The sequence below is a fragment of the Dipteris shenzhenensis genome, chromosome 1 (genome assembly GCF_047967505.1).
Source record: "Dipteris shenzhenensis isolate YYH24624 ecotype China chromosome 1, Dip_SZ_1.0, whole genome shotgun sequence".
Lineage (NCBI taxonomy): Eukaryota > Viridiplantae > Streptophyta > Polypodiopsida > Gleicheniales > Dipteridaceae > Dipteris > Dipteris shenzhenensis.
The window spans coordinates 45,174,102-45,188,595 of record NC_141596.1 but is presented as its reverse complement, the minus strand read 5'-3'; the positions used below and the strand labels follow the sequence as shown (position 1 = coordinate 45,188,595).

The 14,494-nt window shown below is 39.4% G+C and overlaps 1 protein-coding gene across 2 annotated transcripts; it reads left to right on the top strand.

Annotated features, from left to right (window-relative positions):
* Positions 1-792: 792 nt before the first annotated feature.
* On the top strand, positions 793-5,049 carry LOC147905917 (expansin-A2-like). 2 transcript variants are annotated; one of them, XM_087382293.1, is made up of 4 exons: positions 793-810; positions 4,105-4,234; positions 4,341-4,653; positions 4,743-5,049. In XM_087382293.1, the coding sequence occupies exons 1-4, from the start codon at positions 793-795 to the stop codon at positions 5,047-5,049; spliced, it is 768 nt and encodes a 255-aa protein (XP_087238419.1). The 2 variants fall into 2 exon arrangements, with proteins under 2 accessions (XP_087238419.1, XP_087238427.1); XM_087382301.1 differs by lacking the exon at positions 793-810 and having other exon boundaries at positions 4,099-4,234.
* The last annotated feature ends 9,445 nt before the right edge of the window (positions 5,050-14,494 follow it).

Genomic DNA, 14,494 nt, shown 5'->3' with positions numbered 1-14,494 from the left:
GTGACCGAAGCAATTTCCTCATACATTCATCCTTGATATAATAGAAACGGACACTTGAATATTTGTTGTGTTCATATACACTGCATGAAATCGGTCATTTTTCATATGATATATGTTGTCTATCATATGCAAGTGATTTTTCATACATTGATATATGTTGTCCCTTGTTTACAGGTCCCTGCACAAGAAGATGAGGAAGAAGACGAGGAAGGAGGCAGAGAAGGGAGCGCAGAATGGAGTGCAAAAGGGAGTGTGGAAGGGAGCAAGGACATGGAGAACATAGATTAGTCGTAGAAGTAGTGCTAGCTTATCTTTTTTATACTTAAAGCCACTGGCTTGGCTTTGTGCCTCTTGTATATACACTCCTCTTATTTTTTATACTTGAAGCCACATGATGTGGCTTAGCTTCATGCTATATGTACATATAAGCACTTTTTGAGCTTTCAATTTTATTGCGTTTTGGAGTTATAATGTTTTATTTGGAATTGTAATTAAAATGCGGTTGGCTGTAAGAATTGAATTACACAATGTGGAAATGGGATTCTTGTAACTATGTAGCATACACAACATACACAGCATTTTGTAAATTAAAAAAAAATATTATGTACTGCGTCTATCAGTGCGTCTATAAACGTGTCTATATACATGTCTATCTATTCGAGAAGCGTCTATTTGCGCGTCTATAAATGTGCCTATAAGACCATTTATAAATGTGTCTATACACACGTTTAACGATGCATCTATCTGTCTTTTATATTTTTTAGCAGAGCGTCTATTTACGCGTCTAGATGCATGTCTATACGTGCGTTTGTCTGCTATATAGACACGTTGTTAGATGCAGGTCTCTAGACGTAGAAATAGACACGCAAACAGATGCGTCCGTAAGTTTTTTTTTTAGTTCAGTAAACGCGTCTGTGTGCACGTCTGTGGGTGCTTTGTCTTGTTGTGATTGGTTCAAGCAAGGCATACTTTTATTTTGCCGTTTATGTGGTGAGGTATACTTATATGTCTTTCATGATGAACACCTATGGTTGACTTAAAGAGTATTGGTTTGGCTGTGGCATCTATGGATTACTCATTCCATACTCGTTTCAATGTGGCAAGGTTCAATGTCTTTCACATGACAATATTTATGAACACATATGGATAATTTTTTGAGTACTTATTTGGACGTGGCATATGGCTAACTACTTGAGTACTCATCCGAACATGGTATATGGATTATTACTGACTCCTCGTTTGGATGTGACACATATTTACTCGTCTGGATGTGCTACATGGATTATTACTAAGTCCTCATTTGGATGTGACACATATATTAACACATATATTATCTGGCTTTCATGATGTACACATATCGATTACTTATTGAGTACTCATTTTGACATGGTCATATTGCATACTCATTTGCACGTGGCAAGGTTCAACCTCTTTCAGATGAATACATATGGATTACTTCTTGAGTACTCGTTTGGACATGGCACGTATGGATTATATTTTAAGTACTCATTTGGATGTGGCACATCTGCATTACCGTTGAGTACTTGTTTGGGCATATTGATCACCGTTCCCGGATGCCCATTTTCTTGCTTACTTCTGGATGTTCTTTGTAATCTCAGATGCTCGTCTTTCTGATTGTTCGGCACTGTCAAATGCAAAGAGATTGTTATTTCATTCCCGCTATGATTATGTAAGCTATGTCTAATCATTATGGGCTGGTATTTTCAGATGTTCGGTACTTCTGGCTGCCCAGTTGTTCGATACTTCAGGGATGCTCAATTGTTCGATACTTTTAGATGTCCAGATGCTCGTTGTGTTTCTAGAATATTCGTTCTTAATTTGCAGGATCATTATGGGCCTTTCTGTTGTGTTGCTATGGCTTTCTTACACTGCTTTCTTACACTACGTAAGCGACATTTCAGCCTTGGCTTTTTGTACATATCAAATCCGATACTTCAGGATTCCGGAATGCTCGTTGTGTTTTTGGATTATTGGTTCTTGATTTGCAGGAACTTTATGGGCCTTCCTATTGTGCTATAGCTTTCTTACATTACCCAAGAGACATTTTCAACCTACCTTTGTGTTCAAATCGCCCCTCCATACTCATCTTTGGAGTGACCAAAGCAATTTCCTCATACATTCATCCTTGGTACAATAGAAATGGACACTTGAATATTTGTTGTGTTCATATACGCTCCATGAAATCCGTGATTTTACGTGGATGAGTTGTGCAAAACATGAAGACATGATTATAAAGGTTTGAGGAGGTTTGACCAGATTAAACTTGGAGACATTAACAAGCTCTACTATTCAGATGAAGAGCTCAAACATCGAACTTAAAGATGTCAAGCCCTGATTAAGCATCATCACTATGTCAAACAAGTTGAGATTTCTAGGAATATTTTTCTATTTTTCACACATACTTTGCACTGTATCATGCACCAATCATAGTGCCTATACTTTGCACTGTACTATCGACAAGTGCTTGTCTTATGCCCTTGTACTATCCACATGCAATTTGCACTATATCATCCAGCATTACATTGTATCATTCAAATTGGCATATGGTTATCCTTGTATATATATTTCCACATAGATATATATAGTGGCTCAGGTTTTTCCCTTGTACTCCCCAAGGGTTTTTTCATCCGTAGCTAAAGGGCCTAGTTTGAGTGGGGGTGTAGGAGCAAGAAGGATGTAGAATTGATTGGAAAAAGGTGGTGGAGCGCCATGTGACTATATCCTAATCATCATTATTCTCATCTGAGTATCATCGTTGTCTTACAATTGACACTCTTATCTTTTCTAACTTGTTTCGTTCTTAGAGACACAACTTTGACTTCGACCCATCCAAAGATCCAAACTTGGAGAATGGATCTCAAGAAGAAGATTCGGAGGAGGGCAAGGGATCAAGACTATGCAAAGATCACGAGGGCAAGGAGAGTTCGGAGGACGAGTACTAGTAGGATAGGACATTTTGTCATTTTTTATTTTGGCACTTTTGCTATTTTGTAGCACAATACTTCATCGGATTTGCCATTTTGAACTTCGGCACTCTTGGCATTTTGTAGCGCATATTATTTTGTAGACTCTTTTTAGAACATTGTAACATGATTGGACTGTTGATGATTGGATTCCCTCTCCTACTCCCTAACTACTAGAATGGGCCGATGGGCTACTGTAGATCTAAGGCTAAGATTCTTGCAGTAAAGGATTAGAGGGGCTGTTTAGAGGTTGCGACCTCCTCTTAGATCAGGTGATTTGGAATAACTGACCCTAGTTTTTAAATTGGCTAATTGAGTATATTGTCATTTTATGAGTTTGGCCCAATACACTAGTAACGTATTAACTGACCTTGCTTTCCTATGAGATAACAAATTAAGTGAAGTCCTTATGTTAAGGCTTGAAAATCTTCCTCGCACTTGAACGTATTTAGGAATCTTGAAATATTACTTGCATTAATCTTGATATTATATGCTACTCCTTTATTTGTGACCACCTCAAACCTAGTAACATGCCCATGGCTAGAGTATGCTCATGATAGGACTTGTGCTCATTCCAACAGAACCCTTGAATTTTGCTAAAGCATGTGATAGATGTGGTGAGAGAAGATTTATGAGTAGCATTAGCAACCCTATGCATAAACAATAACAAGACTTATCACTACAAGCGCAAGTTACATATGGTATTTTGGCTATTCTTTTTTAGGCGTATACTTTTTCAAATTTGAGCATTCCTTGAGTTATGCATTATGTTTACGTGTCCGACAAAGGTATTTTACATAGGGTTTGCATTCGTAGGACCTCTTAAACTAAAAGACTGCTCCGAGGCATCGTAAGTTCACAAGATCCAATCTCAAGCAGATCATAGCTAAGTTTCGTCGGACATGGTGGACGTCATTTCCTTGAAGATATGGTTGTGCACTATGCGGCAAAAGTATTTTGGTGAGGGTTCCATGCCCGTATCAAGGGGTAGACGGATCAAAGCTACGAGGTCGGTCTTTTCTCGAGACAAGAGACCGACGGACATGACGGACGTCATTCCAAGTCCTACATAAAGGCCCTGCTTGATCAGAGATCCACAAGCTCTTCAACGATGATGAAGAATCCTTCGACACTTATCATTTCACTTATGTTGGCACTTGTACTGCTCGACCGAGCAGCCTACGGAGACCAACAGTGGCATCCTGCCCATGTTACTTTCTACGGAGGTAGCGATGGATCGGGGACCATGGGTACGCACCCCTGGCAATGTTAAACTTTGCTGAAATCAACGTTCTAAGCTGGTCAGTATAGATCTTTGGGTTCGCTCATCCTGATTGGCCATGTACTGTGTTGCAGATGGAGCTTGCGGGTATGGCGATCTTCATGCGCAGGGTTACGGAGTCAAGACTGCCGCTCTCAGCACAGCTCTCTTCAACGGGGGAGCCGCCTGCGGAGCGTGCTTTGAGATCGTATGTCACGACGATCCGCAATGGTGCCTTCCCGGCTCTATCTTTATCACAGCTACAAACTTCTGTCCACCGAATTACGACCTTCCCAACACGGCAGGCGGATGGTGTAACCCCCCTCTCGAGCACTTTGACATGGCGCAACCTGCTTTTGAGCAGATCGCAAAATATAAAGCGGGAATCGTCCCAGTGCTGTACAGAAGGTAACAAATGTTTTGCCCACTGGCCGTCATGCATAATCGCTTACGCAAATCAAGTTTGTGAGTTGACAAGTTGCGGTGGTCATGTGCAGGGTACCTTGCCAAAAACAAGGAGGTATCCAATTCACCATTAAGGGTAATCCATATTTCAATCTGGTCCTGATAACCAACGTTGGAGGGGCAGGCGACATTGTGAGAGTGGCGATCAAGGGCTCGAAAACTGGCTGGCTGCCCATGTCTAGGAACTGGGGTCAGAACTGGCAAAGCAAGGAGGTCCTGGTCGGCCAGATTCTGTCATTCAGCGTCACCACTAGCGATGGTAGAACTATCAACGCTTTCGACGTTGCTCCATCAACTTGGCAATTCGGCCAGACGTTCTACTCCAAAGCTCAGTTCTAAAGATGTCGAAGCCAGATCATATCAGTTTTAAAGATCTCTTGCCAATTTTCCAATTTCCAATTTCATCTTGAAGTTTGCAAAAGCTCATAGCATCCAAGAGCATAATGCATGTATTTTAGTGAGTTAGAGGAGCTTTTAATCTATATTTTTTATTGAGAGAATGTTTATTGTCTCACATGAATGCACAATTACTCATATGAAAAAAAAAAGTTATTAAATACATTTGCGTCCTCTTCATACTTGAAATTGTTTTGTATTCTCTTTCATGTGAAGGATGGTGTTAAGCAAAGGAAAACTATGTAGAATCTCTTCTATTTTTGGTTGAAGATGTAAATTTTTTATTTAAATTTTGTTCATATTGCTCTATCAATTTCAATTTGAAACGCATGTTAATTCATTAAAAGATCTTTAAAATCATTCGATTATAGGGACCAAACTTTACATAATAGTTCAAGATCTGCACAATCGAACGGCAGTCAGGAAACAATTTTTGTTTTGTGTGCTATTTACGAGACACATTTTTACTCTGAGTGCATGCGTGGCGTATTAACAAGTGTCACTTTTGCTTTGAGTTGAGTGACATGCACTGTATTCACTTTTTTAATGGTATCTACCTCCTTTATATTCGTAGTTAAATGCATTGTTTGCATTCACCTTAGGATTATCGAGGCTCACATAAGCCAATATTTATTGCCTTAAAGATTTGCTCATGAATTTGTTTCAGCTTGTGCTTCATTGAATTGTCTTCTTTCAAAGATTTTTCTTTGAGAAAATGTTATTGGCTCGCATCTCCACACAATTACTCATATTAAAATTTTTATATTTATCTAATTCATATCTATCCTCTACATACTTGAAAATGTTTCTTATTCTCTTTCATGTGAGGGATGGTGTTGAGTTGAGGAGAACAACGTAGAATCTCTTCTATATTTGTAGGAACAACATACATCTTTTGTTACTTTTTTTTGCTCATATGGTTGCACAATTACTCATATGAAATAATTTATTTTTATCTAATTTAGTTCCATCCTCTTCATACTTGAAAATGTTTTCTATTCTCTTTCATGTTAGGGATGGTGTTGAGCAGAGGAGAACTACGTAGAATCTCTTCTATATTTGGAGGAAGAGCATAAATTTTTTATCATATTATTGTCCATATTGCTCTATCAATTTCTTTTTTAAATGTATGTTAGCTCATTGAAAGATCTTTAAAATCATTCGATCATTTTGAAACAACATAGACTTCAAAGAATGATATCTTCAACTCGGATTGGGGCAGAAACGATTACGAGCGGTGAAAAGTCTTCTTTCTTAGCTTGTTGTCAAATATTGTTTCAATTGACAATGCGGGAGATTTTTCCGGATGCTGCTAGCACCGAATGAGCGGAGTTCCGAGACAAGCATTATAGATTGATATGATTAGTCAAACGTTCGATGCAAGATTGCAGACGTTCTTAGATGAAATGAATAAAAAGCTTACCTCTGGAATTTGGCAATTGCACTTATGGATTAGCATTCAAATGTCAGGAGGGCAAATGGCAAGATGGAGAGAGGATTAGAAGACTTACCTCTTAAATTTGGTAATGAGAAGGGGCTGGTTGGGAGAATCCACATAATACTGGTGATCGTGGCTTCGTGATAAATGTATTGGTTTCATGATCGACATGATCGTAGTGCTTTTTGCCAAAAATACCTCCGTTTCGTGATCGACAAGTTCTGCTTTTCTCCAAAAATATCGTGGTTTCGTGATCAAGCTCAAAGCGCTTACTTGGTATGCATGCTGTTTCTAGTATACTCCCGTCTCACATTCTATCCTATTTTTGGGGTATCTCGAGTCTATATTTTCAGAGCAACCAGTGTATTTTTGGGGTATTTCGATCATTGACGTGAGCTCTGACAAACGTATTCTCTCGAAGTATGATGGCAACGTCTATAATTGTCAACGGCTTTCCTTTTGGCCAACGATCTGTTCCTGGTGATCTCATTTGTCCATCTCAACCAGTTGATGCAACTCTGAATCATGCTCTTGTGACGCAAGGCCCTCTCTTTGAGCAATGGAGATCTGACTCTACTGTTGGCATTCTCGTGATAAAGAAGCTCGTCGGTATATTTTATCTGCTCTACATGATTCTCTTATGCTGGATGTATTTGCCCTTCCTTCTTCTCATGCAATAAGGGAATATCTCGTTGCTACTTTTGAGAAGAAATTTGTCACAGAGATTCTTTATCTTCGTAATCTTTTGAGCACTCCGTACAAAGTTGGAGCTCCTATGACAACTCATATTGACTCATTCAAGAATATCGTCAATCAACTTGCTGCTGTTGGTACACGTGTTCCACAAAATCAATTGGTGACCTATCTTCTCGACACAGTCCAGGATCCATTATATGATAATATTGTTACCATCCTTTCCAACAAAAACGAGATTGATTTTGATAAAATATGTATTTCTTTGATTGAGTACGCTCAATGACACGAGCATCATAAAGTCATGAATCTGTCATGATAACAATGAATAATGCAGATTTAGAGATAGGTTGTGTTGCTCGCAAGCGTCCTTTCTCCAAATATGGATGTGGTAGTTATAATGGACGTGGTGGTCATCCGTATAGAGGTGGCAATTCTTCTCATCTCAAATATCCTGAGAAACATTGTTCTTACTGTGATAAGCATGGTCATGTTATCTCCGATTGTTGGGCTCGGTAATTATACGATGAGGAACATGGTGTTACCACTTAGCAACCCCGCTTATCCAATAATTCTCCTTGCGAATATTGTGGGGGAAATCATCCATCCTTTTGGTGTTACAAAAAACGTTATGATCGTGAACATACTCAAGCATATGCTGCTCAACAACAAGATTCCCATACACATCAAGAGGCAAATCATATCTATTTTGATGTCTCTCCAAAAAGGATACTTCATGTTCGAGATGGTTCAACTTTTATTCTTGATTCTGGTGCTACTGGTAATATGACATATCAATCTTAATGGTTACATAATTATCATGCTCTTCCTCACAAGAAATTGATTTATCTTACTGATGACATTACTTGTCAAGTCATGGGTGTTGGTGATTTATATCTTGGCACTTTTTCTTCACCAAGAGTCTTGCGAGGTGTTCTCCATGTTCCAGATCTTCAAAGAAATCTTCTTTTGGTTGCACGACTTGTTGATCTTGGTCTCTTTATTGGCTTTGACCACACACAGTGTCGGATTGAAAAAGATGGACATACCATAGTAGTTGCTCCTTGGAATGGTAACCTCTTTCAACTTTCCTTAAATGATGATATTGCTAATGTGGTTACAGCCCTTGGTGATATGGACTGCAAGCTATGGCATCATCGTTTTGTTCATTCGGATTTTGCCAAACTACTTGCTATAATCGTCATGATCTTGTGGATGGTATGAATCTCGCAGCTCTCGTCCTCACATGGGCCTCTGTGAATATTGTGCTCTTGGCAAGCATCATCGAAAACCCTTTCATGCATCTACTTCAACTCATTACATGCTTTATTGGATCTTGTTCACACTAATATATGTGGACCTTTTCCTCCATCCAAGTCTTTCTACAGGTATTTTATCACTTTCGTTGACGATTGGTCAAGATATACATCTGCATTTCTCTTGCGACATAAGTTAGAAGCCTTATCAGTATTCAAGCAATATAAAACTGCTACAGAACTTCATACTGGTATTCTGATCAAGACCCTTCATAGTGACAATGGTGGAGAACATATTTCTAATCTTTTTAATGATTATTCCTCTCCTCAACACAATGCTCATGCAGAGTGTAAGAATCGCACTTCTCTTGATGCTATGCAATGTATGCTCCTTCATTCTAGATTATCTCAAAGCTTTTGGGCAGAAGAACTTCTGACAGCCATCTTTGTGCAAAATCATCTTCCTACAACGGCACCTTCTAGTCTGATACCAATCACAGCTTGGACAGGGGAGACTCCTTCTATATCACATTTTCAAACTTTTGGTTGCATTTCTTATATTCATGTACCAAAAGAGACACGGAAAAAGCTAGATCTTCCTGGAAAAAAGGTCATATTCATTGGATATTCTCCGAATTCTAAAGGTTATAAATTCTATGATCCCTCTTCAAAGAAGGTGATAATCAATTGTGATGCCATATTCAACGAGCAGTTAATGAGAGGGACATGGTCTATCGAGGATGCAGAGGACATTGAGTCCTTACTTTTTGTCTTTCCTTTTTTTTTTGATCATGATTCCACTTCTGATGTCATTACTACTCGTTCATCTCATGGCATCACTGCTACTCCATTTGTAGAGCAATGTGTTGAAAATCTTGATTTGCATCCTGCACATACACAGGCCTCTGATGATAGTGTTGATATTTATGTTGATCTGCCTATTGATTTTGATCATGGTTCTACGCATGATTGTGTTGATGACTTTGAAATCATTGAGCATGCAATTGTTGCTCATGAAGACCCTACTACTTATACAGAAGCTATCTCTTCTGCACAAAAGAGTCAATGGAAGGTGAATATGATTCTTTGATCTCTAAAGGTACATGAGTTCTTACTGAACAACTCTTGGTCACACTCCTATCAAATATAAGTGGGTTTATAAAACCAAAACTAAAGCTAATGGTTCTTTTGACAAGTTTAAAGCTCGTCTGGTTGCAAAAGGATACTCACAAATTGCAGGAGTTGATTATCATGATACTTTTTCACCCATTGTTCGTAGCACATTAAGTATTCAGGTACTCTTGGCTTTTGCTACTCAATTTGCTTTGGAGATTCATCAAATGGATGTGAAAACTGCTTTTCTTAATGGAGATCTTAAAGAGGAGATTTATAGGGAGCAACCATAAGGGTTCATACTTCCCGGTCAGGACCATCTTGTTTTTCACCTTCATCATGCTCTTATGGTCTAAAACAAGCTTCCCGTTCTTGGTACATGAAAATTGATCAGTTTCTAACATCTCAAGGTTTCAACTCTTGTTTCTCTGACCCCAACTTATATGCCAAATGTGATGGTACTCTTTTTGTCATTCTTGCTCTTTATGTGGATGACACCATACTTGTTTCCAACAATCTCGATTTCTTGCAACATGTCAAGAAAATCTTATCCTCATCATTTGATATGGTTGATCTAGGTGACATTCATTCATGTCTTAATATTCAAGTTCAATGATTTTGTCACAAGGGAATTCTACTACTTTGACAAACAAAATTCATTCAAGATGTAGTTCAAAAGTTTGGCTTGACGAATGCTCAATTTGCGACCACTCCTTGTCTTGTGAGCTCTGTCAAAAATACTCGATTGACTCATGATGTTGAGGTTTCACATCAACCCTATGCCAATCTTGTTGGTTGCCTATAGTTTGTCGGTTTGAACACTCGACCAGATATTCTTTTTACTGCCAATTTTCTAGGACAATATCTAGCTACTCGCTCAATGCAACATTGGTCTACAGCAAAACGTGTTCTAAAGTATTTGAAAGGCACTTCTGATTTTGGATTAGTTTATCGACATCGTACAAAATCATCTTCTGTGATGTCTCTTGATCTTTTGGGATATACAGATGTAGACTGAGCAAGCTCTCACTTCTCTATGTGGTCTACAAGCGGTAATTACTTCTTTATCAGTGGTTGCTTGGTCTCTTGGGCAAGCAACGTTGTGTTGTTGTTTCTACCATAGAATTTGAGTATATAGCGACTTCTCTAGTAGCTCGAGAATTGGTTTGGCTACAAAAATTGCTTGCAGATATTGGTCATCCTCCATCATCCAGTACTCCTCTCAGATGTGATAATCAAAGTGTCATAAGTCTAGCTAAAGACTATGTGCAGCATAACAAATCCAAACATATTGCTGTTCATTACCATTATGTCAGACATGAAGTGAAGAAATGGATGATAATGATTGAACATTGTCCCACTTCTCAAATGATTATAGATATTCTCACTAAAGGACTTAGTGAGGCACGCTTCACAGTGCTACAATCAGAACTTGGAGTTCTTGCAGCTTCTCTCTTCCAAGATTAACACACCTATGGGTGACCTTTTGTATATGATTGCACATTTGCATTACATACTTGTAAATAATTGTACAAATGATCAACTTGTATACTTGTATATAGAAGCTCAGGCTTTTCCCTTGTGCTCCCCAATGGTTTTTTCATCCGTAGCTAGAGACCTTTGTTTGAGTGGGGGTGTTAGAGCTATATATAGCTTGTCCTAACTTGAACTAGGTCTCACCTATATATATGTAACTAGTGATCAATATGAATTAGTGTTTGGGAGTCTATTTGGTGTGTCTATCATCTCTTCTTCTTCTCTCTCAACAAAATTTAGATGAAGAGGAGACGCAACGCATGCCAGTCATATCCACAAAAACCAAGCGCGCTGGATCATTTCTGCAAGCATAGTCAATATTTAGGGATGAAGATCTTATCTAATCGATGACAAGTAGAGTCTCAATCTTGTCATTAAGATTAAGGTAGCCCAATCTCCATGCTTTTACATGATAATTATATACGTTCTACAGACGAGAAAGTTGATTGGGAAAATCACTTGGACAAAAGGTTTTCTATCATATGAAAGAATTTTTTTCTTTCTATTAGGTAATCAGTCAAAACAAGAGTTTAGCACTTCAACACGTGTGGCTTCATGCTGCTATTGCAAAAGTAAAAGCCAAGGATGCTTCACATCTATTAAGCTAGTTTTTATTTAGCGCATCCTTTACTCACCAGCTTCTTATTTAGTGCATCGGTTGCTGAGTCTTTGTGTAATTGCTTTGCTACTCAGGACTCATAAAACATCCTTCAACCAAAGAGCTCTGTCAATATCTATACTCGGACCTACCTCAAAAAACGTGATTGGTTTTAAGCAAGACGACCATGGTTAATTCCAAGATCACCAACCACTATGACATAGATCTATGTGTTGGAGCTTTTCTTTGCGTATTGGTATAGAGATAAACCAAATTCCTTTGATGTTGTGGGAATTGCCATATCACAAAGCTTCTTATCATTAAGTCTAATTTTTTATTGCTTTTTCTTTTGCTTCAAATATTGTTGATTCTACAAAAGTATGAACCTTTTCCATCCTCATGTCCTAGATCAAGTCCTCTCTAATTATGCATGTTCATCTTCCTATTCAAGCACTCTTCTACCAGTTTATTAACAGCAGGTAGCAAAACAAAAATAACCATAACTTTCTTACCTAAAATTGGAATATAGTAATCTAGCCAGTCAAAATAACCGACGCATACTCTTTGAACAAGCCATTGTGGGAGTTTTCATCCATCATGATTGATTTGCAATGCATCTTTTACAACTTTTGCATATCAGCTCAAAACCTAACAATCAAGTGGTCGAAACGATCAGAAAAGACGTTTTCGCTGAATGATTGCTTTGTCAAATTGATGAAAATCATGTTGCATAACAAGACAAAGCACCCATAGACGCGCGCACAAATGCATTTACTGAACTAAATAAAAAACTTACGGGCGCATCTATTTGCACGTCTATTTGCATGTCTGGAGACCCTCATCTAACAGCGTGTCTATATATCAGACACACGTGCACTTAGACGCTTAAATAGACGCCCTTATAAACGCATTTATAGATGCAAAAATAGACGCTGGTCGAACAGACAGATGCGCTTATAAACGCGTTTATAGACGCACTGATATACTCGCTTTATTTTTTATTTTTTTAATTTACAGAATGCTATGTATGTTGTGTATGTTGTATGGTTACAAGAATCCCATATCCACATTGTGTAATTTAATTCTTATAACCAACCACATTTTAATTACAATTCCAAATAAAACATTACAACTCCAAAATGTAATAAAATTGAAAGCCCAAAAAGTGCTTGTATATACATATAGCATGAAGCTAAGCCATGTCATGTGGCTTCAAGTACAAGAAATAAGGAAGCTAAGCCATGTCATGTGGCTTCAAGTACAAAAGATAAGAGGAGTGTATATACAAGAGGCACGAAGCCAGGCCAGTGGCTTTAAGTACAAAAAAGAGTAGCTAGCACTACTTCTATGACTAATCTATGTTCTCCAGGTCCTCGCTCCCTTCCACGCTCCCTTCTGCGCTCCCTTCTGCGCCTCCTTCCTCTCTTCCTCATCGTCTTGTGCACAGGCCTGTAAACAAGGGACAACATATATCAATGTATGAAAAATCAAATCTTTACTTATAATTTTGGAATTATTTAATTACTTTCAAATACCTCGGGGGTCGCTCCAGTAGCCCGAGTATACTGCTCCTCAGTAATCAACCCGTCATCATAGAAGTGCCTCCTAATATTCTACATAAGCAATATAATTTGAGATCAATACTTACAAATTGGGCCTCCCATGATTCAACACCCCCTGCTCCAAAGTGCACGCTTCCATATTCCTCCATCTAGATCCTCCGTGCCTCCACGTGCTGTAGACTGGGGTCCTCCCTCGCTGACTTCATTGCTTTCTTCCACTCACGCTTGTGAGTGGTGTGGGGCGGGCCCCTTGGTGGTTGACCTCCCTCAAGCCTGGCAAGCTCCGCTAGTGCCTGCCTCTTAAGCGAAGATCTTTTATTGCCAAGTATCGTAACAATCTTTGACTTGGCCCATTTATCTGTGAATAGGCGATTGGGGGGGTTAGGATACCTAGAGCGAACAGCAGCGAGGGTCTCATCAGCCAACCTCTTTGGCTGGTCTTTGAAGTGGATAAAGCAATCTCTGTAATTGTTAGCAATTACAGAGCGCATGAAGGCCATGATGTCCTTCCCCTGCGCATCCATCAAGATGCCTCTTGTCTGAGTGATGTCATAGAATATCGTACCATCACCTAGAGGCACGTCTAAATCATCATCCTCCCCACCGCCACATGGCCCAAAGCACTGTGCCATGCATCCCCCACTACTCTCCCTGCTACTACGCCTGCTACCGTGTCGTGTCAAGCTCGTACGCTGGCCACTCGTAGTTGGAGACTGCACGGGACTACGCTGACCACTCGTAGATGGAGAACCGAGTCTCGATGGCACACGAGTACGTCAATGGCTCTGCGAGACAGAAGGACCTCCTGATGGCATGGGGGAAGGGGCATAAGACGGTATGGGGGAAGGGGCATAAGAAGGGGCATAAGACGGTTGTGCTGACTCCACTGGGGTGATCTCAGGCGGTGTGGGGTGGTTTGGAGTCTATAGTGCCAACTCCTGGGGAGTGTTTAGAGTACTCGTCATATAATCGTATAACTCCGCAGGACTAGGAGGGTGCCCTAAAAGATTATATAAGTCCTTCCAAATAGAATCCCGGGGATCAGGTGAGCTGGAAGCGCTTCCTGGCCACATGTTGAACTCGAAAAAAGAAAAAAAATCTATTACTGATGAGCTAAGAAGAAAGGGGAAGGGAAGATAGGTTTACTGTTGGAGCGCATCTAAACACGCGTCTGATTAGCGCGTCTATAGAC